The sequence below is a fragment of the Protomyctophum bolini genome (genome assembly GCF_963924005.1).
Source record: "Protomyctophum bolini genome assembly, chromosome: 11".
Lineage (NCBI taxonomy): Eukaryota > Metazoa > Chordata > Actinopteri > Myctophiformes > Myctophidae > Protomyctophum > Protomyctophum bolini.
This window is the reverse complement of record NC_137872.1, coordinates 34,435,635-34,463,634: the sequence shown is the minus strand read 5'-3', so window position 1 is coordinate 34,463,634 and position 28,000 is coordinate 34,435,635. Positions and strand designations below refer to the sequence as shown.

Here is a 28,000-nt window from a genome sequence, read left to right as displayed (position 1 = left end):
CATCTTGAAAGCAGTGTGATGTTCAGTAGTAACTTTTTATTTGAACTGGACATTCAGCACCAGGGAAGTGTTAATTATTAGGTTCATCTTACGATGTAATTTCGTCGAGATTGATCGTCTCAGTGTGCTGGTGAAGTGGAGTCCTTTGGTAATTACTTACTGATTATGTTATGTTAATGGTTCTAACTGTTGTCTCGTTGCCTGACCTATGGGGCGGGAAGCCATAGATCACAGGACTGGGCGAGACTCTCTCTGTCAGGCCATTCTTTCTCAGTATGGGTTTGGCAGAGTAATGCCAATTTGGCAGGAAGGCCCGTCTCTCTCTCCCTCCTCTTCTTTAAACTCTTTCATCAGGCTAGTTTACTCAGCTCTCTCGCTGAGCAGTGTGCTCCATTTCTCAGAATGCCTGGTCCTGCTGACCCAAAAGCCCCTCTCAACTTCTCAACTAAGAGGTTATTTTGGGTAATGTCGAAGAGTTCAAAGAGTTATGGACCGTATCATCCTTTTGTAGATGTCACCAACGTCTCTTTTCTCAGAAAACAAAATGCCAACAACATGATGTGCTTGATTATTGTATGCCAATTTCACAAACCACTGTCCTGGTCTAAGGCCAAGACTCAAGCACCTGCACTCAGACAGACTTTCTGGACAGACCAGAAAGTGTCTCTCTGTGCTTCTTTGTCTTCTTATCCAATTTTGGTTATGCTTCGTAAACCTGAACACTAATACTGAGCCCCCCCCAGAGCATCTTACAAGCTGGAAGCAGCATGTTACTGGAAGAGTGTGTAACCAACAATAACACTTCAAGTCCCTGGTCTTTGGTTGTGACTATAGCAATGGAAAGCATGTGACCAATAATGTTTTACATTAAGGTTATGTCAGCTGTATCATGATGTCATGAGCACAGTGCTTTTATAAGTGTATTTAACGGCAAAGGCAACACTTTGGATATAGGTTATTGGATAGGTTATTGAGATACACAGACACTGTGGGCATTTAATTGAGAGCAACAAACAGTATGTTTGTCGCCATACCAAAGCACAAACAAACCAAAAGCACACGTATGAGGAACACAAAAAGACAAAGAGTGACATTCTTTTTCCGTCTCACCTGTATGTTTTGTGGGCAGATGGTGTTTCTTTCCAACTATGACCGACCACACTGAATCAGCCATCCAGGATCCCAGACTCTGTCCTCACCTCATCCAAGGTAATGAACCAGCAAACAGGTGTCTGTACAGTATGTCTGACTTCTCTTTACTGTAATCTGAATGACTGTATCAGAACCGCATCACGCCCGGTACCTATGCTCCTGTCCAAGCTTCAGCGTTAAAGCTTAAAGCACGTACTCCATGCAGGTTTTGTTTAGGGGCGCCGCAAACGCGAGTAGAAATAAATATTTAGAGGGGAGTCGTGTGCGACGGAGTAGCTTCTCACCATCTATGACTCAGACGTGGGTTCTGTTATTGTCTTATTCTCAGAACCACCGTGGAAGTCCACGAGGTGGTCTGATGAATGTGTCCTTAATGTAGTAGTAAAATAACCAAACTTTTCAGAAGGGGGGGGGGGGGGGTCATGAAAAAAATCGAATATGAATGGATCTCCAATCAAACATTTGCAATGAGTGTTGGGTTAAGCTCTGCCACAGTTTGAACAGAAACTTCAACATGGTGTTGAGTTGAAGTGCTACCGTCATATTGGCCCTGGGACCTCCCAGGCTACTGTATATAGGATGTAAAGAAGACGAGCTGTGATGTCAATAATGCCATGCTTCATGCCCCTTGTTCACAGACTGAACAGACAAAACGAACACCTGTCTACCACAAAGAGCTCAGAGTATAGACGGCCTGTTTTGATGGAACTTGATTACAATGCTCTTCTGTAGAAACACCACGGAAAGTGTTTAATAGAGGTGGCTTCATTGGGGAATATATTTCAACCTGTCTGCAGAGGTTTCCATGTTAAACATTTATTCTACGTTGTCTTTCACTCACTTGTCCAGCGCCTGGCGTAGGAACTTCCCTCAGAAAATGATGTCATATTTACTCTACAATTACTGTATACTGTACCTTTTTAGCTGTTCGTTGGGATATTTAAGAGATTTTTAGACATGCTGTTTATTTGTCCTAATGATTTTCCCCCTTCCTGTTTTTAACAGGCATAATTTCATGCCTCTTTAACCAAAACACGTCTTTCAATAACAATCAGGTGATTTTGCTTGGGAAGCTGCATGGTCCCGTTTGTCTCACCCGTGAAAGACCAGATTTGACACCTGTTGAGCTATGAGTCTGGATGATGTGTGTGTGTGTGTGTGTGTGTGTGTGTGTGTGTGTGTGTGTGTGTGTGTGTGTGTGTGTGTTGTAATACTTTCCCTAGCATCACTTTGTAAATAGTTCAGTAAGTGGTAGAGACGTCAGGCTGACCCACTGGGTGTTTGCTCTGGGCAGCATCTTCAGCACTTTTAACACTGAGAGGAATTTCCTCTCTATGGCTTTCGGTCTCCGTGAGAAACACTTGAAGCCAGCGTTTTGAAACTCTTCCTTTTCTGTTTGTCCAAGACTTTAAATCTGTACACATTCTGTAGCCTTCCTTCTATGTATACCGGTATGATTTATTATGCAGGTTAAGGTTTATAGCCGTGGTCTTCAATCCAAACATATGTAGCATAATTGTCGTCATCATTTACATTGTTTGCATCGGCATAGACCTCTGTATCAGTGTGTCATTTTGACCTCCGTTGAAAATACAACATTTATAAGGATGAGAATAAATCACCGTGCGACGAGTATATCGCTATATGGAGATGGAAGAGAGAGCATCAGGGGGCTGCTTTAAAGACAGGAGGCCATGCAAGGATTTCAAATGAGGGCCTGCTCTGCTCATATACGCAGAGGCATTTGATAACAAAATGGTCGGGTAAAATGTCACTGAATTTTGTTGATTTATTGTGTTTGATAGCGACTTTCTCTTTGCTGGCAAGCTGCCCCTTTTCATCCTTTTAGTATCTGAACACCAGGGCAGTTACTTTTATAATGGACCTCTGCCCTATATGTCCCTATCTCAACCATGATCTAACCCTCGGCCTCATTACATCTTTTTGGTTTCACATCTTCTCCACTGACACACACATTACATTCCAGTGTAAATATACCATTACTGACCCTGGCGTCCCTCCTTGCCCAGCGGTGTGTGCGCTCTGTGAGAAGGACAGAAATGGGTCTCATCTCTTGCCTCTGCTAACACAGAGGAGGGTGTGGTTTGGTTTCCAGGTACTGGGTTCTAGACACGGCCCAATTGCACGGTGGGAAGGACTGGTCAGGGGGGAGGGAGGGAGGGAGTGAGGAATCGGTGTCAGAATCATATAAAAGATGTATCTACATAATACAGCTGTCCAGTTGTCTTCTGTTTCTCTGTGTCCAGCCCGTCAGTCCGTTTGTTTTTCAGGCTGTTCTGCTCCCTCTGTTTGTCGGACCAGGTCTCCTACATAATGTTGGTACGAGTTCTTCTTCAGACCACGCTGGTCCTGTGGCTGGCACAGCTCACTCTGCAACGAGGTAAGAGAAACACCGTGTGTGACAACCAGTGGGAATGGGGATTTAGGGCTAATTTACACTTTATTGCAGTGGTTTTCAACCCTTTTCATTGTTATTCCCATTATTTATTCTGCATTTGAGCCACGGACCGCCGTTTGATGAGATTTAGCCTCTCAGACCTAAAACCCGGCATATTGTTGTCCACATTTCCACGCTGTATTGATGTGGTACCATAGGAGCGATAACAGGCAAACTTTGATCAAAATAACAATTCTTACAGTACATTATATAATTGTGTAGACTCATGGCCATGGCCTTATGGGTCCATTTGGTTACCAGCTCTCCATCGTTTAGCTGGGGACCACCTGTAACCTCCATCAAGGACCACTGGTGGTCCCCGGACCACTGGTTGAAAACTTTAAAACTAATAAAAACTATAAATCATTTTATAAAGACTTATCGTAAAATCCACATTAGCATGCAGGACGTTTCTCTTTCATGTATTCCACATTTCATAGGTTTTTCAATACATTATACAAATTTTACATTGCATAATAATAACTTATATACTGCATTATATAGCATGAACTGTGTGCTTTAAGTAAAGTGAAAAATCACACCTCAATGTGTAGTGAGCGGTGCCTCTGATGAGTTGATCTTCTGCTCCCACTATCAAGTATACATGACGTCATAGTCATTTATTTTGCCATCGACGCAAATGGGAATTGGGGGCGGAATTAACATACACTCAAAGTCAATTGTTGGAGCGGGTATAGCACCGCTCAGAAATACATCAGGATCCACATGGAAACCACGTGGCTCCTGTATGTGGCTCAGACTCATATAACGTCATATGACAGATCAGTCATCTATGTATGACATTTCTATGACGCAAGGCAAGGTTTCAGCCAGAGACCTATTGAGGTCAAATTATAAAATTAAAGTTACAAATTTAAAAAAAAGTATAGAACAAGAAATACTGCCTTCTGGCAGTGTCACAATAATGTGTGAGATTAGCTTAATTCAGACTGTTGACTTAACGTCAAATTCGAAGAAAAGGAGGGCACTGTTTTGAGGGCCGCTAGCCCCTCCTATGTCTAGCTTTGAGGGTTTGTGTAAACACAAACATTGTCCTGTAAACACAAACATTGTCCTGTAAACACAAACATTGTCCTCTAAACACAAACATTGAATGCCATTGACAATGAATGGCCAGCTTTGAGCGTTTGTGCAAACACAAACACTGAAGACGAAGGTGAGGATGCAAATTCTGATTGGCCGGATTGAAATGATGTACGATGATGTATGATTATAAGAGCGCCCCTCACTTCACATGGGTGTGATTTTCCTTTATGTTTTGACGATGGGTTCTCAGATTGGCTTCGGACAGACAGGCAGACTGTCTGGCTTGTAGATTAAGTATAACATCATGGTTAATGAATGTTTTAGAATAATGATCTTAAATCTACAAATTGCCTTGTGGATGGAAAGTGGGCGTCACAAACGTAACACGCTCATATGCACACATCCGCCTGGCCATGTACTGGCCATATATGGAGCGTGTCTTGAGTGTACAGGGTTTGATGAGGTCAGATCAACATATGGAATCTCAGAAGGGGAGGCGGTGGCTCAGGGGTAGAGTGGCTGGATGGTAACCGCAAGGTTGCCACTTGCCAGTTCGAACCCGGGCTCCCCCAGAGTCAGTGTCGAAGTGTCCTTGAGCAAGACACTTAACCCCTAATTGCTCCTGATGTGCTGGCTGGTGCCTTGCATGGTTTCTGCCGCCATCAGTGTATGAATGTGTGTGTGAATGTAAAGCGTTGCTGACTGGCTCCATAATTATATGCAGATCTGATGAATGATGATCCAGTCTTCTCCATGTATGGTTATCCAGGGTTAGATGAGGTCAGTGTCGTGATCTTCATATATGGAGATGGCCATATATGGTCACGTGACATGTCACAAGGTGTGATGTCACGAGGCGTGACCATATATGGAGGCGTGACTAACTGATGGGAGATGCAGGTCTTCACAGTAAATGCGACCTGGTGTCACTGATGCTGTCACGCTCTCTGTAATCTCAAACTGATCGACTCCTGTCGATCAGTTTGAGATACGTGTGATACGTGTGCATATTGCCGAGGACCTGAGGGAGTGTGTTGCCTAACGTGAAGCCTGTTGGATCTGCGGTTTTCCAGAACCACCGATCATCTGACCATATAGGCATTATGGAGATCTGGTTTACCAGGACCTCCGATCCCACCGATATTGCCCATATTATGCGATATGTGCATACAGTATACCAATGACATATACATGAGTATAAAAAGGACACAGACAGAGAGACGGGTACTCTGACCCGGTCTTGTATCATCTCTGTTGGTTTTCACACAGAGTTTAACCGGCCATTAACTGGAGCCAACCTCCTGGTAGTGAAATGCTTTTCTTTCTTTTCAAAATATTTTTTATTTTCGTTTTGTAACAGTATGGGTGTCGGGTCACAGATTCATAGAAAAAATAAATTTTATATCAGAATTTAGCATCAGTGACTGAGGTAAACAAACGTACTGTATGAATCACAAAGTGGGCAGACATAATGAAAAGACTAATGTTATTGTGCAAAACATGCCCCTTCAAGACAAAAGAAAAAACTAAAACATTTTCTCCCCTTCAAGTCCCAATTTAGTAAAGCCAATTCCCAATTCCCCAGCCTCTCTACAAGTACTCCATCTCTGCTAACCCCCACAATCAGTCATTGGGAGGGTGAAGAAAGCCTCAGGTCTCCTCCGATACCCGGGCCGTCAAGCCAACATCTTCTTTCCACCCGACAGTGAAAGGTCTCACTAGAGAAATGCTTTTCATGTTTTCATGCATGACACATTGACTGTTAAGATTAATTAATCAAAGACATGACATCACAATGGCAGAATGTTAAATTGGCATCGATGTCATATCTCTGACAGATAAGCTACCTCAGTGACTCCACATCATTTATGTGTTAAATACCCAATGTCTGTGTTACATGATCAAAGGTGGCGTGGGCCTTGTCGCTGAGATCTCAGTGAGATGGACCTGCTCCATGGCCAGTGTCTGTAGTAACCATCCAATTGCTGAGGATCAAAGCGTGTGAATGAGGTGGTGGCAAATGCAGTCCAAATATGACAACCCATTGCGAGGGGAAACTTTTCAACGGTTTCTATCCAGTTTTGTCTCATTCTCCAATGCCATCAATAGGGGCTTGTTTGTTTCTGCCTCCTCCCGTTGCCTAGTTAGACCCTCGGTAATTGTGAAGATTTTCACCTCTAATGACATACCCAAAATATATAGGAGAAACACAACGAGCCAAATGCACTTGTATAGATCGTATAATGTGGATATAATGCATGCATGAAACACCTGTTAATATTCCTCCTGAAAGGTAACTTTGTGAATATTCTGTTTTGCTGGTAGGATACAGGTTTTTTATGTCAATTATAACACTTACTGTACATGGAAATGTTATAGCCACTCTGTGTTACAGGGATATTGGAATGTTAAATTAATGTTATTGTTTTTGAACATTTCAGGGATTAGACCTCAGATGGGGAGAATCGTGCCAGGCAGGAGTAAGTTCATCCTCCCCTCCAACAAATTGTGTGTGTGTGTGTGTGTGTGTGTGTGTGTGTGTGTGTGTGTGTGTGTGTGTGTGTGTGTGTGTGTGTGTGTGTGTGTGTGTGTGTGTGTGTGTGTGTGTGTGTGTGTGTGTGTGTGTGTGTGTGTGTGTGTGTGTGTGTGTGTGTGTGTGTGTGTGTGTGTGTGTGTGTGTGTGTGTGTGTGTGTGTGTGTGTGTGTGTGTGTGTGTGTGTGTGTGTGTGTGTGTGTGTGTGTGTGTGTGTGTGTGTGTGTGTGTGTGCGTGCGCGCGTGTGCCCTACAGATCTGTGCGTATTAACATTTTTTCCCTCTATTGTTCCTCAGCCGCTGCCCTGGGAATGGGAGTGAAACCTGCAGGTCAGTGACACTGTCCGTTTAACTCCTCGTTACCTTGGTTTACTCCCAGTATGATGACATTGCAGACATCATTCATTCATTCATTCATTCATCCATTCATCCATTCTCAGGTGTTGGTGCTCTGGGAGCAATGGGAGCGTTGGGAGGCTATGGAAGTAAATTGGGTGTTTAAGCAGATTGGTCCGGATATTAAATCGTATTAATTATCCTTTTCTTGACATCAACAGGTGGACGTTATGCAGGGGCCCACCTTGGTGCCGGTAAGTTGTATGTATTGTACACAACTCAAGACAACATGTTGTCATTAGGGTAGTTTGTAAAACAGTTTCCTTGCCTCTATTCCTAAGGGGGATATAGAGGCTTTGTACCCAGAGGTGCACTGAAGCAAGGTGCTGGGTATGGAGCCCAAGGTGCCTTCGGTAGGTAATTTTTTTATCAAACTGTCACTCATACTGTACCTAGCCCTAGAATGGCTGATATTCCATAGTCTATACAGAATATATGCATGCAGTGAATGGAAAATCAGCTATTCCACACATTTGATTTGTGGACGTGATGCATCACTTTTGTCCATTGCAAATCAGTAATCAGTAAATCAGCAAGCGACGCAGTCACGTTAAGTCTAACTTCTACACTCCACATACTCTTACTGCAGGTGGAATGGGAATGGCGATGGGAGCTGGACTTGGGAACGGAATGGGATATGGCTTGGGACAGGGAATGAAGCCGCGTGGTGGAGGTACGCTAAAATGTAAACAGATCAACTAAGATTTGTCATTTCAGAAGTACAGTATTGTATTATAAAAATGTGTGCTTCTGTGACTTTTCAGCTTATGGTGGTGCAGGCTATGGCACTCCGGGTAAGTGATTGTCAGTCTGAGTCTGGTGGTTTGCATATACTGTTTGCACAAGTAAGAGTGCACGCAATAAATAAGACTCCCCTTTAAGCCCCATGCATGCTTATTTCTTTGCCAGATTAATACCAGTTAAGCTGCAATTTGTCATCGTCTATTAACTTGATACATGGAGCAGATTGCCCCTCGACAAATAAATTACAGAGTCACGTTGCAGTCAAAATAATAACCCGGCTAGTGATGTAATGTGTGATAGATGCCATTACTCTGATTCTCTCTGACCTTGTCTCTTGTCTTGTTGCTAGGATATGGGGTTGGCTATCCTGGAGCACGATCAGGTGAGTGACCATTCACAGCTCACCTCTAGACCACACCCTGTTTGCACACTCTCTCTCCATACCAAAGAGATTTGGGTGACACACCCTGTCAGCCGTAATCAGTCACAGCTGTGGTTGTGACTGGGTGCATTACAGAGAATGTGCCACTGTGGTATCTTGCTTTTATTCAGGCATATTCACATGCCCCAAATAGGAATGTTGAAAGTGGGCATTCCTGTTTGGGGCATATGTCATTATGGCGTTGGAAAGAAAGAAGGAAGGAAAGAAAGAAAGAAATTATTTTGTGGTTAAGCAATGAGGAGCAATTATGTAGTGTTGCATAACCATGACAGGATGTTTGAGCATTCTCAATTAGGGTGCTTCTATCTGCCATCACCACAGGTGCAGGAGCTGGCCAGGGGGCCAAGAAACCAAAACCCATGGTAATATCAGCAGCTGTTGGTGTTCATGTCTGTTTATGTTGTTGTCGTTCACCTGTGTTGGACGTAACCTTTATGACTTTCACTTTACTGACGTCGTCAACGTCATGAATGCAAATGCACACTGGGTCATTTGCATGTCAGTCCTGTTTATCGAATGCTCATCAACTGCCTCGGTTAGCAGTCTTGTGAATTCCTGCATTGATTTATGAAAAGAAAAATCAAAAATTGAGTTACCGGTAGCCGGTATACAGGTGATTTCCTCCTGACAGTATAAACGATATGTTTATGCACCGACAAGAAATGTCTATGTGTCATGTGCCCCGTGTGATGTATTTGGCATGTGTTCTCCAGCAGTTACTGTCTGAAATCATCTAAAATAGGCTTTAAATCAGCAATGGATCAGTGTTTTGTTCATAATTACCGTGTGTGTGTGTGTGTGTGTGTGTGTGTGTGTGTGTGTGTGTGTGTGTGTGTGTGTGTGTGTGTGTGTGTGTGTGTGTGTGTGTGTGTGTGTGTGTGTGTGTGTGTGCACACGCGCGTGCGCCGCTCAGTGAGCTAATGAGTTGAGCAATGCGTGTTGTGGTCTGCAGGGTATGGTGCAGGATGGGACTGCTGCCAATGGTAAACCTCTGTGTCCTGTCCTGTGTGTTTGTGTGACACAGTATGTATACACTGTATATAATATATATACATGTGTATATATATATACACCTGGCTGTGTAGATACAGTACATTTAATTCATAATATTGTAGATTGGACAATGTATCATACTAGAGGATCGGGCCGCAGATCTGACTGATATGCCCATACTTGGAGATCTCTGTATCTGTCACGCCATGTCCCTTTTTATATGGCCATGTTGTCGTTCGGTTTGCTCACGCACTCTGCCTGGCTTTGACTTCCAACGTATAATGTTCCTGAGCTAGAGTGCTAGAAAGAGGGTTTAGATGGGATTTTCAAGTTGGAATCACTTTAAACAGACATGTTTTCACAGTGACTATTGTGGTCTGCAGGGGTTGGTGGAGGATATGTGATGATGTGACAATTACATCTGTGATAATTCACTTTTGTAGATCGTAGTTAAGCCTATAACTTGTGCATATCACTACATCATATTGTAGGCTATACTTGATGTTGGGTTTTTGACTGTTGTCTTTATTGCAATAACATTTGATTGCATTGTTTTTTCCCCCTCCAGATATTAGTGTAGGTTTTCGTCTTACACAAACATTAAATTCCCATTGACGATGAATTGAGAATTTACATCCATGTAGACAAGCAAATCAGTATTTTTGTCCTACAACGAATGCACGTCATATTATGTGTCTGAGCAAATCGGCATGTTATATGTCAAGATGATGTATGATAAAAGTGCCCCTCACTTCATACGGGTGTGATCTTTGGATATTTATTCTAGATGTGGCTTTGTCTATTGCTTTTTGGTCAGTTTTTATTTGTTTTAGCCTCTTGAATTATTCTACCCTTGAAATGGGGTCTGTTTTAAGGTCATAATTGATGATGACTTGTCAGCATTGTGTGTCATACTTGCCTTTTAGTCTTGTTTATTGTCAGACATATGGGATATATCAGATTAAGTGGTCTGATACACATATAAAATTGTAAATGTTTTCTTGCTACTGGGCAGTAAAATGTATTGTTGAATTGCACAGGGGACCTTAAGCTTTATCTCAGCGCTCCATAACTCATGAATGAATCATGATGCTATCACTCTGTCAGATGTGTCTGCGGAAGCATTAGGTGGAACTGAAAATAAGACTGTGTGAGGGACATTGTTCAGGCTCTGAAAGGAGCAAAAAGTTTAACTTTCATTAATCCTCCTGTCTTGAGCTGATATGATGGGAAGCAATCTTGGTGCTGCTGCACTTTTCAGTTACAGGCAGGAATGGTTTTGAGACCTGCTTGCACCTGCAGAGTATGGTAAAAAGTATTGGCCCACTAACTCTATTTCAAGGAGCACGTCTCTGAACGACGCTACCTTGATAACACAGTCAAATATTTGATCCTGCTGACTCACAAGGTAAAGGAACAAAAGTAGCCTACTTTGGACCTGTGGTAACAGACATACAGTTGACTGGTGGTTTAGACTCTAGAACCACAGAGGAGCCCTAAAGACAGCAATACAAATCAGAGTCCTCCTCAAATGCCAGAAGCTATGTATCACCTGTTCCACAAAATATGACTGCCATAAACTATGGACATACCGCTAATGTGTCAGATGGAATGGGATTCAAAGGCCCTCTGTTGGTGGCTTCAGAAGCACAAAGGTTTGCCAAAAGTCTGGCGCCTCAGCTGCCTGTTGATGAAAAGTCAGACCCGTGTGAACTGAGTGGTGCAACTCTCCTCCCCCCCCCCCCCCCCCCCCCCTCTCTCTCTCTCTCTCTCTCATTAGCAGGCAACGGTACAGCACTATCTCTCTGTTTCTGGCACAACGGCGCCCCTACTGGTACTAATAGTCATACTCGTGCTCATTAATGTCACATACATAGGCGGACACATAGGTGAACGAACACGGACATTGCTGTTCCTTGGAGTGGTTGCACCACTAAAAAAAAAAAAAAATGTCTCAGTCCCTTGACAACACAGGGAGGTGGGACTGCTGCGCCTTCACAAAGTCCAAAAGAGAAACTATATGGATTCTCTGTTCACAAAACTCAGGACACCAAAAACTATGTATCTGCTCGTTCAAATAATAAGGCAAGGTACAGTGGCGTGCACAGATAGACACCAAGTGATGCTAGAGCACCTGCCCTTTGCCCTCTGGACAGCAATATGCCCTTTTTTGTACAGTACGTGGACCATGGTGACATTGATCAATTATTGATTAAAAAAAAGCTTCTAATATTTCATTTACGCCACAAAATCAATAAATCTCACACTGTTAAGGCAACCGGCCGGTTCCACGTGCTGCACAACAATAAGGTGCCCTTTTTTTCACTTGAGCACCTGCCCCTCTAAATGTCTGTGCACGCCGGAAGGTATCAAAGGTCTTTGATACCTTGTCAGTCAGTGTGAAGGCAGCAAATACATTGGTTGTGTAACTTTTCCACTGAAGTTGGCAGCACTGTGGCTCCTTAACCCATTCTGACCTGAGATCAGATTCTAAAAATGTCTTCTACATCCTGACAGTTTTCCATTCTGACCTGAGATCAGATTAAAAAAATGTCTTCTGTCAGTCGCTCTTCGATTTTTCTAAAATAGCAGACCTACAAGCTCGTAGCGCGCCACTCGGTGGCGCGCTATGAGCATGTAGATCTGCTATTTTTCAATAGCTAAAGCATAACATAGTGCTAACACCAAAAGGGGTATGGACAGTATGGACAGCGTTACTAAGTAGAAGACAGCGTTACTAAGTATAGAAGCTATCCTGATGGATAGGTAGGTAGGAAAACACAGCTGTCTACAAGTCTTGGTCATCAATGCTGAATGGAAAGTATACTCTCTTAAATAAAACGTAGCAAATGGGAAACGTTATATTTATTTATTTATAACATTAATTTCATGTCTTGTCCGATCCATAGTCCATCCATCTCATTATTGTCACTGCTCATCTAGCTGTGGTTTGTTTTAGTATGGCTGTTGTGTCCCAACTTCTCCTTTAAACATTGTTCGGATGGTTCCCCTCTTTCATTCAGACGTATTATTGGAATCAAACTGCGTCTAGCAACTAGAGCAACATGTGCAGGTGATACGGCGGTGGTGTCTCAGGGGTAGAGTGGCTGGATGGTGACTGCATGCAAGGTTGCCGGTTCGAACTCGGGCTCCCCCAGAGTTAGTGTCGAAGTGTCCTTGAGCAAGACACTGAACCCCTAATTGCTCCTGATGTGCTGGTTGGTGCCTTGCATGGTTTCTGCCGCCATCGGTGTAGTGTATGAATGTTTGTGTGAATGGGTGAATGTAATGCACAATCTATGTAAAGCGCCTTGGATAAAGGCGCTATATAAATGCACCATTTACCATTTACCATTTATACATGTGCTACATACATGTGTAGTGTTAGTGTATTGTTTCCTGTTTCCACCTACTGTAGCTATTAAACCGTTAATAAACCCATAGTGTTCATCTAACACTGAGTATTTTAACATTTACCATATCATTTTATGGGTGCTCTTTTGGCCATACATAGCATTTCTGTAAAACGTAACTTTCCTACCTTTAAAATGTTGCTCTTTAATTTGGATCCTTATTCTTTGTTTTGGAAAATTGACGTATAACAAATTGATGTATGATCACAGTGTGAAAGGCAATGGTGACTGTCCTGCTGCCTTGTATTTGCATATCTGTTGACCCTCCGCCGGTGACATTGGGCTTTGACCATTGCCACACAGTAATTGGAGTGTCTTATCGTGACTGACTGTAGCACAACCCAAGGCCGATGTTGTGATTTGGGTCTGGGTCATAGGTTAAAGCAGACAATGGGTTTTAAATTGCATGCCGTTATATTATTTTCTACGTGTACATTTAAACATGAGTGCATGGGCATGGATGCACATATAAGTGCTGACCATTATTCCCTATGGTCATTTCAGGATTGTTATAGCTACTATTTTGAGCAGAGACATTTATTTTCCAATGTGTAATCATTTTATGGGAAAGTGATTGCTGCACTAGCCCATGTTCCTGTTTCATTTCTAAGTAATCACTGTTATGGTCTGCAGGGTTTGGCCCAGGGTTTGGCCCAGGAGCTGGAGGTGTTCCCAATGGACAGGGTGCTAACGGCAATGGTAAATGTAAATGTGCATGTGTTTACATTTGTGCCCCCTCAGATACCAGTCTGCTGTCTAGAATCTTTTTCGGTGCACCCTGGAACCACCTGTTTCACTGCATGCAGCAAAGCCCAGTCAACCACCTGCTGTTTTACCCTATAGCAATGCCCTGAAAACCACTGCACTCTGTCTAGCCACCTGTTTTCCCCTCGCAACTTCCTCTACACCCTGTGGAAACTCCTGTTTGACAACTGGCTCTTACTGCAAACACCCAGGCAATGCCCTAGCAACCACACCTAAAATCCTAGCAACTGCCCTAGTGCCTACCATGCAACACCCATGATGATTGACTGCTAAACTCCCTTTTGTTTTTGCATGAACAGTGAACACATCTCTCGCTGTTTTGCACTCTTTCATTCTTCTTCTTTCATCATTGTTTTGTTCATTGTTAAACTTCTAATAAATGTAAAGGTTAATTCCTCTCAAATACTTAAGTATTTATGCTTATAAGTTAACACTAAACAGCTACCTCTATTGAACATATTAATGCTTTTTCTCCACTGTTTTTGTGTGTGTGTGTGTGTGTGTGTGTGTGTGTGTGTGTGTGTGTGTGTGTGTGTGTGCGCGACTGTGCGTGCATGCGTGTGTGCGTGCGTGCGAACCAGAAAGCCAGTGTTAAATTAAACAGATGTTGCCATCTCAGTGATTTGAGACACTGTGATCACTCACAGCTCTTGTGGTTTCTAGGTTATGGGGCAGCAGCTGGGGTGACTAATGGCGCTACAAATGGTAAAACCTCTGCTTGTACACTACAGTATGTGCACGGCATTTAGCATGTTGAATGGTGAAATTCTGCATGGATTTAGAATCACACAACGGTCATCAGGACTTTGTGATTGAGAGGGTGAAGTCTCCGACAGCTCGTCAATGAGAGCAGTAATCAGTGTCCTGGTTTGTAGGATTTGGTCCAGCGAAAGGAGGTGTCAATGGAGGAGGGCCAGTCAAAGGCAATGGTAAACTGGTTTACCAGCATGTCTCTGCGTACACGTCCGTCTTGATGTATTGTGAAATGTTTGTTTTGTAACATACCACAAAGCACATGCTTATTGCTTATCCAGTATGAATATCCTTGATCAAGGAATTTTGGGCATGTCTTTAATGTTGAGTATGTTGGAACTGGACTATTCTATTTAGAAGATACACTTTTGATTGGTACTGAATACTGATTCATTCATCCAGGTTGTGTTCCAGTTGTAGCAGGGCCTTCAGCCGCTAAAAGCAATGGTAACATGTTCCTATATACTGTTACCCATAGATGGCACACGGCAAACTGTGTTGTACGATAAATGGAATTGCATGTAAACTGAACTCTCTAGTAGTGTGCATGATTGATTTGCCTCAGCCAGAGTTGTTGTTCAGTTGCAGTTTTTAATTGCATTCAGCTGTTGTGCCTCAGATCAGACAGGGTCATCAGGATATGGGAACATAATAGCTAGAGGTCACAATGATGCTAAAAATGGCAATGGTACTTTTCTGCCGTTCTTTTCAAGTGTTGGATTCTGCTCCCACTTTGCATTTGCTTGAATATGATTACTGTATATTAATATTATGTTATAGAAATGAAATGAAATGTCATTAACAGCTCTCGTGGTCTCTAGGTTATGGTGCAGCAGCTGCGGGGTGACCAATGGCGCTAGAAATGGTCAAACCTCTGCTTGTATGTGCACGGCATTTAGCATGTTGAATGGAGATGCTTCTGCATGGATTTAGAATCACACAGCGGTCATCAGGACTTTGTGATTGAGAGGGTGAAGTCTCTGACAGCTCGTCAATGAGAGCAGTAATCAGTGTCCTGGTTTGTAGGATTTGGTCCAGCGAATGGAGGTGTCAATGGAGGAGGGCCAGTCAAAGGCAATGGTAAACTGTCCAGCCTGCATGTGTGTCTGTCCTGATATTCGAATCCATTCAGGAATGGATGACTATATTAAACAATATAACTGATAATTAACAAATTATACCCACCTTAATTATCACATAAAACCGTATAGGATGATGCATGCCCAAACATGCTGCTGAGTACAGTGTGTGAATAGAGCTCTCTGGTTTGGGGCCTGTAATGTTGTTTCTCAGTATTTTCGTTCAGATTCAGCTGCAGTTTGCATTCAGGCATTCTGTGTTGTGGTCCCCAGGTTATGGTGCCAAAGCTGGAGTCACCAATGGCAATGGTCCTAAAAATGGTAAAAAAAACCTCTTGCTTGTAAAACACAGCATTTAAATGCTGAAATTATGTCGTTTCATTTTTGTATGGAACACATCAATGTTTCTGACAGCTCCTCAGTGAGCAGTAATCGGTGTCCTGGTCTGTATAGGATATGGTCCCAGGAATGGAGGTCTCAATGACGGGGCAGTCAGAGGCAATGGTAAACTGTTACCTGCATGTATTTGTATGTGTATTTCTGTCCAAGTGCATTACAAATTTGCTTTCACAGTTTTCACAGGAAAAGTACAAATCTATGTTGTGAATCAACTACAGAGCAGTGCACTTGATAAAAATAAAAATAAAAATAAACACACACACACACACACACACACACACACACACACACACACGCACACACACTTTGACATGCCTTAACCAAAATTAAACGAGTATGTTGAAAACCAACAGTAAAGACTTTCTCTTCAGCTCTAGGTATAGATTATATTGCTTTGTACCGAATAACCTTGGTTCTCAGGTTATGGTCCAGGTATTGGCAGGTCACAATGATGCTAAAAATGGCAATGGTACTTTTCTGCCGTTCTTTTCAAGTGTTGGATTCTGCTCCCACTTTGCATTTGTTTGAATATGATTACTGTATATTAATATTATGTTATAGAAATGAAATGAAATGGTTATGGTGCAGCAGCTGGGGTGACCAATGGCGCTAGAAATGGTCAAATTAACCTCTGCTTGTATGTGCACGGCATTTAGCATGTTGAATGGAGATACTTCTGCATGGATTTAGAATCACACAACGGTCGTCAGGACTTTGTGATTGAGAGGGTGAAGTCTCTGACAGGTCGTCAATGAGAGCAGTAATCAGTGTCCTGGTTTGTAGGATTTGGTCCAGCGAACGGAGGTGTCAATGGAGGAGGGCCAGTCAAAGGCAATGGTAAACTGTCCAGCCTGCATGTGTGTCTGTCCTGATATTCGAATCCATTCAGGAATGGATGACTATATTAAACAATATAACTGATAATTAACAAATTATACCCACCTTAATTGTCACATAAAACTGTATAGGATGATGCATGCCCAAACATGCTGCTGAGTACAGTGTGTGAATAGAGCTCTCTGGTTTGGGGCCTGTAATGTTTGTTTCTCAGTATTTTCGTTCAGATTCAGCTGCAGTTTGCATTCAGGCATTCTGTGTTGTGGTCCCCAGGTTATGGTGCCACAGCTGGAGTCACCAATGGCAATGGTCCTAAAAATGGTAAAAAACCTCTTGCTTGTAAAACACAGCATTTAAATGCTGAAATTATGTTATGTATGTTTGTATGGAACACATCAATGTTTCTGACGGCTCCTCAATGAGCAGTAATCAGTGTCCTGGTGTCTATAGGATATGGTCCCAGGAATGGAGGTCTCAATGACGGGGCAGTCAGAGGCAATGGTAAACTGTTACCTGCATGTATTTGTACGTGTATTTCTGTCCAAGTGAGCATGTTGAAAACCAACAGTAAAGACTTTGTCTTAGATTATATTGCTTTGTACCGAATAACCTTGGTTCTCAGGTTATGGTCCAGGTATAGTGGCAGGGCCCCCGGCAGCTAAACACAGTGCAAGAATCTGGTCAATGTTTCTATTTCTGCATCCAGCCTTAGTCAGTGATGTCACTCACGCTGAACTTTGAAACTGATGCGTGAAGGCAGGATCACTGTCACGTGGTCTTTAGGTTTTTGTTCAGGCACAGCTGAGCTCACATGTGCTATATTGTAATATATCAGCAATGCTGATGGTGACAAATATGGTGTTATTTTTAGATGTCTTTCTACCATCTGCAATGTGATCCATACTGTAGGGATATATCTGAAGGGAATTTACACTAATAATCTGTTGTGGTCTGTATAGGACATATTCCAGGAAATGGGGGTCGAAATGGAAAAGCAGCAAAAAGCAATGGTAACCTTCTCTATTTAGTTTTAGTTTGAGGCAACATTATGCAACACAGTAAGACACTCAATGGTCTGATCTGGCCCTGGAACAGATAGGAAGATTCAAGGTACTGAAGTCCAGGTCAGAGTGGCAAAGGCACATGTCTGCCTGTATGTCTAGTTGTCTTCCTGCATGTCTTTCAGTTCATGTTTTTATCCCAATGAGTTATACTGTTATAAGTTATACGTTATACAGTGAAATTGGAAGCGTCAGTGTCTTAGAAGACTATATACTGTATACAACCAGAGTCTAAAGTAGGCCACAGTAAATCTATTGTAGTGCCGCTGCTGTTGTTTTTGTATTCAGTAAACACTGTTGTGGATTCCAGGAAATGGTGCTGATACCGGCGTGCGTAATGGTGTTAATGGCAATGGTAAAGCTTGAATCACCTATCTCTACAGTATGTGTGTCTTTGTTTGAGCCATAATGCATGGAGCATGTTTCAAGTCAACATAGAGTTATTAGCAGCAACTGTTATGGGTGGTGTTATGATCTTTAGGGTTTGGTTTGGAATAGGGACTTCACAATGGAAAGGCAATAGACTATAGGCCTATAGATGATTGATTTGTACCTTTGTTCCGCTTTGAGTTGCATGTGTTGAACGCCATCATTTTGTGTGCACAAATACCACGCGCATGCCGGGGGATGTATTGCCTCATCTCTGAATGACATTTCTGTCTTATTGTTGCAGTACTATAGTTTCATAATTTACATAACTATTAACCACGTAAACCCTATATAAAAAAAAGCTAAAATAGCTGATTTACAAGCTCACAACGTGCCACAATTATAGCTACAGTATGCTATTTTCACTGAATATTCTTAACAATTGTTGTTTTTATTATGACAGAGAGAGGGTTCATGTGGTTAATGTGTTTGACTGTTGGCTTGTGAGCAGGCACGATGATTTGAATTTGATGTGTTTCTGCTGGTTTGGCATGTTTTGTGGAGAAGGGAAGTCTGCACACTGATCTGTAGCTCTCAGGCCTCATATACACATATCAAACACATCTGTGTTCTCTCTGTGTTTAATGGTGGGCAGAACACAGCCATCAAACACAAACGTTTGGTCAAACCACGTGACTCCCATTGGAATAGCATTGAACACAGAACACAAAAAAATTGTTTGATATGTGTGTATATGAGGCCTCAGTAGTCGCCTTAATCAAATATTTTCTACAGGGACGACAGATCAGTGTGCAGACTTTCCTTCTTCTCCATTGTTTGTATGTATTTTTGTTTAGCACCCATTTTCTGTTTAGATTAGATGTCAGTGCTTCTCTCTTGGACCATGTTGGCATGTTTTGTACCACAGTTTGTTGCGTGTCCAGTTGATGCATGGGTGCAGTTGTTGTGGGTCAAAAGCCAGGGGCCGCTCACAAACATACGTGTGATTTGCATGGATGTTGTACATGCTGTATGTGTGCCTGGGCCATCTATGAGTGTGATTTACACTCACTTTCTCTTCCCACTCCATTGCCTGCACTGCAGTATACATGCAGATCAGTAAATGCCGCTAATGTGAATGCAGGGATTGGATCCCTCGGGCACCGCACAGCCAATCACGGGTGATTTTTACTGAGCCATCCATGACTTCTTCTTTCACAGGTTACTTTGCAGGGAACTACGGAGCGAGCCATGGCACTGGCGCTTATGGAGCAGGTATGTAATGTAATGCTGGACACTGACAGATAATATGTGAGGACTAATTAAGGGCCGATTCATACTCCTATTTTACCGCTGTTTCGGCACTGTAGTGCCGAAATGATTTCGGCTCGTCAGAAATTTTCAGTAGCACCGAAGAGTCAACTTTAGGTACCTATTTTTATTCGGCCCTAAAATAGGAGTATGAATCGGCCCTTAGCTGAGGCAGGGCTGGATATGGAGGCGTGCAGCCTTTGGTAATGTACTTCCATAAATCATCCACAGCTTTGGGACAAGGAGGGTACCCCCTTGGTGCTGGAGCTGGCAAACTCACGGGTGAGCATTGTCAATTGTAAATGGTGCAGTGTCGCACATTTATATCCAAGCCGGCACTTTGCCTTGGATAAATGTGTGACACCATTTATACACTTTCAAACTACATTTTGTTTCCAGTTGCAACACTTTTAAATGTTAGATATTTATCATAGCACAATGTTTCATTTTTTTCCATCCCTTGTTTTGTTTCTTGTTCTCTCTATACCCCCCCCCCCCTCCCTCTTCTCTCTCTCTCTCTCTCTCTCTCTCTCTCTAGGTCTCGGCCAAGGTAGGCATCCCTAGATAATTGTTTTTCCATCCCTCCTCCTTTCTCATCTCTCTCTTCTACCCATATGCCTTATTAAAAATGTTTATCTCTTAACTTCCTCATGGTGTATACTTGCTCCTCCCACTCTGGCTTGTAATGGGCTCCGCCTCCTTGTCCTTCTTGTCCCTCCATTCAAATTAAAACCCACAGTCAAAATGAGGCTCCAAGTCCACAACAGAGGAAACGCGGAGCTGGGCACCCAAAGCTTTGCTTATTGCAATAGGCAGGAATCTAATGTCTACTTTGCCTTGCAAACCAACGATTTGCTTGCAAGGCTATAGTTTGAAAATATTCAAATTATTTTTGAGGTTTACTGTAGAAAAGTGCTTGGATCACTCTCTCTCTCTCTCTCTCTCTCTCTTAAAATGACCCGGTGGTTAATTGTATTCCTTCAAGGTCAAAGTATGAATTCTTTAGCTGCATAACCAATCAACTCCTCCATCATATTATCTCTGTTAATATTCCTCTTGTTTGTTTTCTTGGATGTTGGTGTGTGGAATCTGTCCCTGAACTTTTATCATCTTTAAATGTATGTCGTGCCCGCTACTGAATTGACTATAAAGTGTCTGTTTCCCAACAGGCTATGGTGACGGTGCAGGAGGATACGGTGCAGGCAATGGCTATGGTAAGGGATGAAACTAAACGCTCTCTGCAGTTTTTATTTAACCCTGAGAGTGTAAAACATTACCCACGGTGTACACATTACTGTGCCGGTGTTGTGTTTTGATGCTGGAATGGTCCTCAGTTAAGACGGACAGTTCATCTCTATACTATACTGGCCTGGAGTTGGTGAGGTTCCATCTTTTATTCTCACTGTAAGTGGAGATCCAGCTGCTGGTGCCAGCTGGATCCAACCACTGCCCCCCAATCACTTACACGTCTTCCTCTCATGTTGGTACACAGACGGGACAAGACAAGTCAAACACAAAGCCAGGTCCGCAGCACGTCCAGCGGAACGGAGAAATGCTGTGTAGTGTTCAACTCTTCTGTTCAGCATGAAGTCACTTTCACTGCTATTTCTTGAAGAACCTAATCTGTGCACCCTCCTCCTCTCAGCAGGTTATGGGAATCCCTATGGTGATGCCAGCAATGGATATGTAGCAGGTAAGTACTGACAAAAGATCCCCAGAGGAATGCCATCTACTAATGAACTCACCAACTCACATTCATAATTATAATTTCGCAATGATTATAATTATGTTTCAGGGCTTGGTAATCCATCTGTGTTAGCTGATGGTGAGGGGATGGGGAGAAAATCTGGGAAAAGTGAAGGTAATCATTCTTTGGGCGTAATAATAATTTGTATCACCTTAAAGCTGGAAATTTGAACTTATTTCAAGGAATAAAACAGAATTTTAACCCAAATATCAAGTAGGACAGTGGTTCCCAAACTTTGCAGGACGAGACTCAGAAGAGAGATTAGACGTATTTTCCCGTGACCCAAACTAGTGAAAATAGCAGATCTACAAGCACACAACGAATAGCTTGTAGACCGGCTATTTTCACTATACTTCTTAAACATTTGTTTTCTTATTTATGGAATTTCTTAGATTTTTATTAGAAAATAATTTAATTTGTTTTTAATTCATGAAATGTTTACCTTTTTTTTAATAAAAGATATTCATTCAAAACAAAATGTAGAAAACAAAAACTAAAGTGTCCAAATTAAGTTTTGAAGTGTGAAGCTTTTAAGTGAAATATCTGCCCTGGCTAACAAAGCAGTTTTGGAAGAGCAGTAGCAGTTTGGTCTACCATGGCATAACGTGGTTTGAATCACTAGTAGGACTTGAAACTTGCGGATTGCAGCTTTAACATATAATAACACCAATCTATACTCTAACTTAACCTTTTCATTGCTAAGAAAATTTGCACCAAATTATTTGGTGCAATACGTGGACACTGCCAATCACATTCAGGGCCATATGGTTTCTCCACTAGGTGTAGTGTAGATATATTTTATAGAATTGTTGACTTGTGGAATTGGTCTGGTCTAATCTGATTGTTTTTGGTCAACTAAAAAGAAAATATCCTAAAGCCTATTTAATACTTAAGCCTATTTAATATTTTCCACTAGTGACACCACCGTGAAACTAAATAGGCCTATAAAAGCATGATTTCCACAGTACACTTTGTTGTATAATGGGGCTTTTAGCTTTTATCTCTGCAAATTATTTTGAGCTTGTAGATCGGCTATTTTTGGACGTAAATCTTTGTGATCTGCTCTTTTCAATGCGTTGTGAGCTTGTGGATTGGCCATTTTCAGCATGTGACGCCGGCGTACTGTGAAGCATAAATTAGGCAGCTTCAGCAGAAGAGTGAATTAATGTATGACATGTTTGTGTTGATGATATTCTAGGCCTTGGTGCTGGAAGTTATGGTGCTCAGGGCCAGGGGGCTTATGGTAAGAGATTCAAGGATGAAAGCCTATTGGGCGAGCTGCAATTGAGGACTATGTGTTTGTTCTCTGCAATTCAATGTCACAACACATAACAAGGATGTATGCATGGAAGGAGAAATACATGCATGGAAGGAGAAATACTTCATATTATATTTCATGCTTAAGGGGCAAAACAAAACCTGTTCTTTCGCCAACTGTCAAATTCACTGTTGACAGTTGACAGTATATATTACATATACTGTAATAATGCCTCACCCGGGCTCTCCCTACATATCGTCCTGCATAGCTGCATGGAGATCTCTGCCTACTCATGGGGAAATCAACGAATGGGGTAAAACTGGGTGGGAAGTTGGAACAATCCAGACATTTTCCAAGGAACTGCACTGTAGAAACAAAGGATTGGTTTGTCAGCAGCAGTTTGTCAGCAGCAGTTCTTACCACACTGTTCTATCTAAGCGCCCATTCACTGAATTTAGATTTCCCCAGAAGTATTGGTATAGGCAGAGATCTCTGATCATCTGGCTTTGCGAGACTATACCATACCAACCACATTGACGAGAACATGACATTTCTTCTATTATCTCACGACTGCTACAATATTAGATTTTTGCTGTGCCTCTTCCTCTCTGCTCTCAATGCTTTTCTTATTTTTATTTTTATTATTGTTTCTGATTTAAGAAACCGCTCCTTCAGTTATTTGTTTCCACTAAACACCACTTATGTGTCATCTTGCCAAACATTATATAGAGTCGTGTTCCAAAGCATCTGGTTTTGAAAAGCAAAGCCTTACCGGAAGTTACTTGTTTATATTATATAATATACAAATAAATAAATAAAATACAAACTTATTGAGTTTTTAGATATATGCATAATATACTTTTGGAACTCAACTCATCATTATGTTCATTATCAATCCAAATGCATGAAAATATACTTGTTAAATCTTCATGGTGACTCCATTTGACTTTGATAAACTCACATATTTACGTCCTCAACTGATCCCTTCCATCTCTTGTCACTGTTTGTCCATCTCCATGTAACCTTTAATCCTCCTTCATGCAGTATCCTTTGTATGTCTGTAGGGGGCGGTGGCTCTGGCCCTGCTGGTGCCCTTGCCTATGGGGGCCAGGGAATGGTCCCCACAGGGATGGGGGCTGATGAGAAGTCAGCCGGGTACAACAGGGGGTCCTATGGGGGTACCCGGGCCTTGAGCCTCGGGGCTGACTCTGGCATGGGTAAATACTGTACACACCCGGGTTAGAACAACACAAACCCTACAGTTTCCTTAGGGGTATCTATTGAAAGGAATATGTATTTGCTTGTTATTTCACTTTCTACTGAGAGAGCTTTATTTGTTCTGCTGTTATCACCTCACAACAAAAGAATAATTGCTCATAGCAATGCAAAAACAACTACATTTTCTCATCTGAGGATCCACAGCAAAATGCTCAGAGTAATGTATGTGCCTGTAATGGCTATGAAAATGTTTTAGAACAACTGGGCTTAGAGTCGAAACTATGGTGATGAATTGGAAGTAAGGGAGAGAAGAGAGAGTATTGTTGTAATGCAGTGAAAAGGGAAATTATAAGAATAGACACAGCTGTGAAGTGAAGATTGCAACACCTGTGTGCATGCAACACCTACAATTTAGCAACATGGCTTTGATGATACCAGGTTTCCTGTGCTGGTGTCAGTGGTCGAATTGAGTCAGTTGGTTGACTAATTGTCTTTACTTCAGTACGCTATGTAGTCAAATCTCTTTAGTTTCTTTATTAGTCAAACTGTCCGTTGACATAGTTTTACCATCTACACTACAGTATGAGTAAGACTGAGAACTGCAACTATGGAACAAAATAAGAGACCTCTGCAAATCATATGCTTTGCTTTCCTATATTACCACTATATGTTTTAGTATAATGAACGTTTTCATTCTATTTATAAACTACTGACATTTGTCCCAAATTCCAAATAAAGTTGTAGAATAATACAATGCATATTTCTTTTACACAATACTACCATTTTAACTTAGGAGTACAGAAGTCTTGATACTGTGTTTTTTCTGTCGTGAGGTGGTAAATATGGTGTACGATGCACCGTGAACAAAACATGAATTTAATTAAATCAATATTTGGTATAATAACTCGGAATTTGTTGTTTAAGGTAGTACTGTTTTTGCTGATCCCATTGCAAGAGGATATAGTCACTAGTCAGCCCATGGTTTTTATACTTTTCCTCAATAATAAGAGTTGGTCATGGTGATCACCAGTACCTCATTAAGTATTATGCGTGTAATGGAATTTAACTGGAAGAGAATGGCTGCTTTTAATCCTTTGTGTGGGGGGAGTTCAGTTTCAGCTGCATCCACCTCATCAGATTATGATAAGGCCTCTCTCTCTCTCTATCCATTATGATTAAGCTGCCCAAAAACATGCAGGTTTGAGAAAGAATTGGAGTGGTCTATTTCAGGGTTTTTTACCAGATAGAACATAGATGTAAAATGGTGAGCAGATCAGGGATATCATTGCATATCATCTGTTTGTTACTGCAGGGGCAGGACCTTACGGTGGTGCTCCAGTCATTCCAACTGGACTGGAAGGTAAGAACTCTGGGTCAGAACTTTGTAATTGTATCGATTGCAAGTCATACAACTGAATTGAAATGAGTCCATTGCTTCTCAAAAACATAATCCCTCTTTCACCTATAGGTGATATTGGCTATGGTGCTCAACAACAGCTTGCCCTGGGGGCAGAGGCCGCTAAATCTGCCAGCAAATATGGTGAGAATGAGCCTTTATCTATATGTGATGCATGTTGAAAAAGTTCTTAAATTCTCACTTCACTATCATCTGGGGGCCCTCCCAGCCAATTACTGTATGGTTTACTTAGTTAAATCACCTCTCACGCTGCATGATCAGTTAACTTCAACACCATGTGTGGATCTGTTCTATATCTGACAGTAAACAACCAAACCAGTATGACCAGTACACTGTAAATAATCTATTTGAACGGAGGAGTCCCCCAGGGTGTTCTTACACAACCTACCAAACACTTTGTCGGGACCCATTTGTGGCCGTCGTGGACACATGTTCTATGGTTTCCTTCATTTTTCCATTTTTTTCAATTAACACTGAACACAGAACCACCGTCATCTACTTAATGTGGACAAGACCCACCAACTAGTTAGCTGAATAGAAGAGATGCCAAATCTACTGAAGGTTTTTCACGATGTATGGCATAATACTGTGCACAAAGTTGCCGGTTTACTTTAATATACACTCCGGGTAGCTATGCAAGCTTATGGACTGGAAGCTGGTGGTATACTGGTTGGGAAGCCTACAGTAAATGCAAAAATGGTACATGTCTATGTATACGTTTTGTTTGCCTCCCCATGTGGCTTCTCTTATGCTGGTTGTTAGTCATGTTTAATTATGACTTCAACGTTGTTGTTCTTACTGAGGTCCATGTATGTTTTTGTGTCATATTAGGTGCAGGCTATGGAGCCCAGCAAGCAGGTAACTGACTGAATACACATGTTGTACAAAATACCTACCACCTCAAACACAAGTATGCGCGCACACACACTTTATGACTTCCACAATCACTCACATGACATGAGCAATGTCTGAGCAGATTCCTTGCACATCAAGCATCAGACTCGTCTCATTGCACAGACATACGGTAGTTACACGAGGAGTTGTAAGTGATTGTGATACAAATGTGTGTCTTGCATAATGTCTTTTGGCTTCTTTGATGTTTCATTGTTTATTTTTCTTGCATGTGTCTACCAAGCCTATGCTGGACAGCAAGGTGCAGGACGAGATGCCTACGCTGGTAAGCAATAAGCATGTTTCTAAGGCGGATTTAGTTTGAGTATTAAGAGAAGAGTCTGACACTGTTGAAAACAACAACCATAAAGGTCTGACGCGGTTTGCATATCACAGACTCTAGAGCTCACACTGTATCCTCCTTCCAGTTCACTCCTGATGGCCTACAGTCTTATTACAAAAGATTTACACTTCAAAGTTCACACACATGACCTTTACAGTACATTGGGCTCTATTTTCGTCCATGATCCCTAAACTTCTTTGCCTTTTTTTTTTTTTTTTACTATTTTGAAAAACATTTTTCAATAGTTCAATTAGCCGATCTACATCGACACGTTGTGAGCTTGTACATTGGCTATTTTAACTATTCTAAACGTTTGACAAAATAGTAAAAAAGGCTGGTGAGACTGGAGGGAAGGCTAAATGCAAAAATTGTACATGTCTATGTGTACATGTCCATGTAACGTTGTTCTTACTGAGGTCCATGTATGGTACGTTGTCTTTTTGTCATATTAGGAGCAGGCTATGGAGCTCAGCAAGCAGGTAATCTTTCATTCACAAAATTGTATTGGCAAAATAATTACATTTAGACAATTTAGTGTAAAAGGTATGTGTATGGGGACTAGATGAGGTCCAGGAAAGTTTACTTTGTTAGCTGGTTGTGTGCTCTATAAAATACTTACAAACGTAAATAATACAAACGTATACTTTGTCACATGATGACCCTTTCAACAAAGCATATTTTCAACTGTTGGACTACCGGTATTTTAGGGTGGCATACAAGCAAACCTTCTCAGCTTATTTGTTCACTACTGCTGCCCTTCCATGAGCACATTTACAATGTGGGTTGATCCTTTCACAGGAGGCCAAGGTGGAAAATACGGCGCACTGAATGGTGTCCTCGGAACTGGATACAAAGGTGAGGAGGAAGGGTGGTTTATTGTGCAATGATATATATGACCCATCCCGTGATACTGTGTTGCACATGCAGCAAACCATTACATTCGGTTGTTTGGTGTGCCATTTACTGTGCCATTTAATGTGTACGCATTACTCACCCTGCCTCTTCTATCTCCTTCTTTACCCAGGCTAATTGAAACGACATGGACACACCCAAGTAAATCGAGTTTTTTCATGATGTCTTTATTGTAATGTTTTTTTTGTTTTTGTTTTTTTAGCTTCTTGTTTGTTTCATTCCATTTTGTCGTGTCCTGTCTCGTTCTGTTCCATGTCCTCGGTTTTGTGCTATTGTCTTTGTGTGGTATCTTCTTCTACTATGACCCCTTGTCTGTTACTGGAGTGTTTGTTGTATCTCCATGCTAAAAAAGGCAAGAAAGTGCCTATAAGCTGCCTGCAAGTCTCCTCATTCTGTTAATTTTGGTGACGTTTAGATAAATGTTCATTGTATTAACCTTCGGAAGCAAATAAATTATCTGCC

The 28,000-nt window shown here is 41.8% G+C and overlaps 1 protein-coding gene across 18 annotated transcripts; it reads left to right on the top strand.

Annotated features, from left to right (window-relative positions):
- Positions 1 to 1,143: 1,143 nt before the first annotated feature.
- On the top strand, positions 1,144 to 28,000 carry LOC308324546 (uncharacterized protein). 18 transcript variants are annotated; one of them, XM_080776624.1, is made up of 36 exons: positions 1,144 to 1,209; positions 3,475 to 3,553; positions 7,099 to 7,137; positions 7,488 to 7,520; positions 7,748 to 7,780; positions 7,868 to 7,939; positions 8,176 to 8,259; positions 8,351 to 8,380; positions 8,680 to 8,712; positions 13,812 to 13,877; positions 14,607 to 14,648; positions 14,819 to 14,872; positions 15,099 to 15,143; positions 15,723 to 15,776; positions 16,049 to 16,096; positions 16,229 to 16,279; positions 16,958 to 17,011; positions 17,285 to 17,332; positions 17,462 to 17,512; positions 17,971 to 18,021; positions 18,383 to 18,427; positions 19,663 to 19,716; positions 19,984 to 20,034; positions 20,291 to 20,302; positions 20,922 to 20,966; positions 21,398 to 21,445; positions 21,548 to 21,613; positions 22,698 to 22,742; positions 23,822 to 23,974; positions 25,288 to 25,335; positions 25,444 to 25,515; positions 26,224 to 26,250; positions 26,528 to 26,569; positions 27,079 to 27,105; positions 27,425 to 27,481; positions 27,651 to 28,000. In XM_080776624.1, the coding sequence occupies exons 2-36, from the start codon at positions 3,487 to 3,489 to the stop codon at positions 27,653 to 27,655; spliced, it is 1,752 nt and encodes a 583-aa protein (XP_080632750.1). In that variant the 5' UTR covers positions 1,144 to 1,209; positions 3,475 to 3,486; the 3' UTR covers positions 27,656 to 28,000. The 18 variants fall into 18 exon arrangements, with proteins under 18 accessions (XP_080632750.1, XP_080632751.1, XP_080632740.1 ...); XM_080776625.1 differs by lacking the exon at positions 1,144 to 1,209 and having other exon boundaries at positions 3,409 to 3,553; positions 21,401 to 21,445; XM_080776614.1 differs by lacking the exon at positions 1,144 to 1,209 and having other exon boundaries at positions 3,409 to 3,553.

Coding starts and splice junctions, on each gene's coding strand:
- LOC308324546 (XM_080776624.1), top strand. CDS start 3,487: ATGTTGGTACGAGTTCTTCTTCAGACCACGCTGGTCCTGTGGCTGGCA. Junction 18,022..18,382: donor AAAAGCAGCAAAAAGCAATG/GTAACCTTCTCT, acceptor TGTGGATTCCAG/GAAATGGTGCTGATACCGGC. Junction 22,743..23,821: donor TCAGGGCCAGGGGGCTTATG/GTAAGAGATTCA, acceptor GTATGTCTGTAG/GGGGCGGTGGCTCTGGCCCT.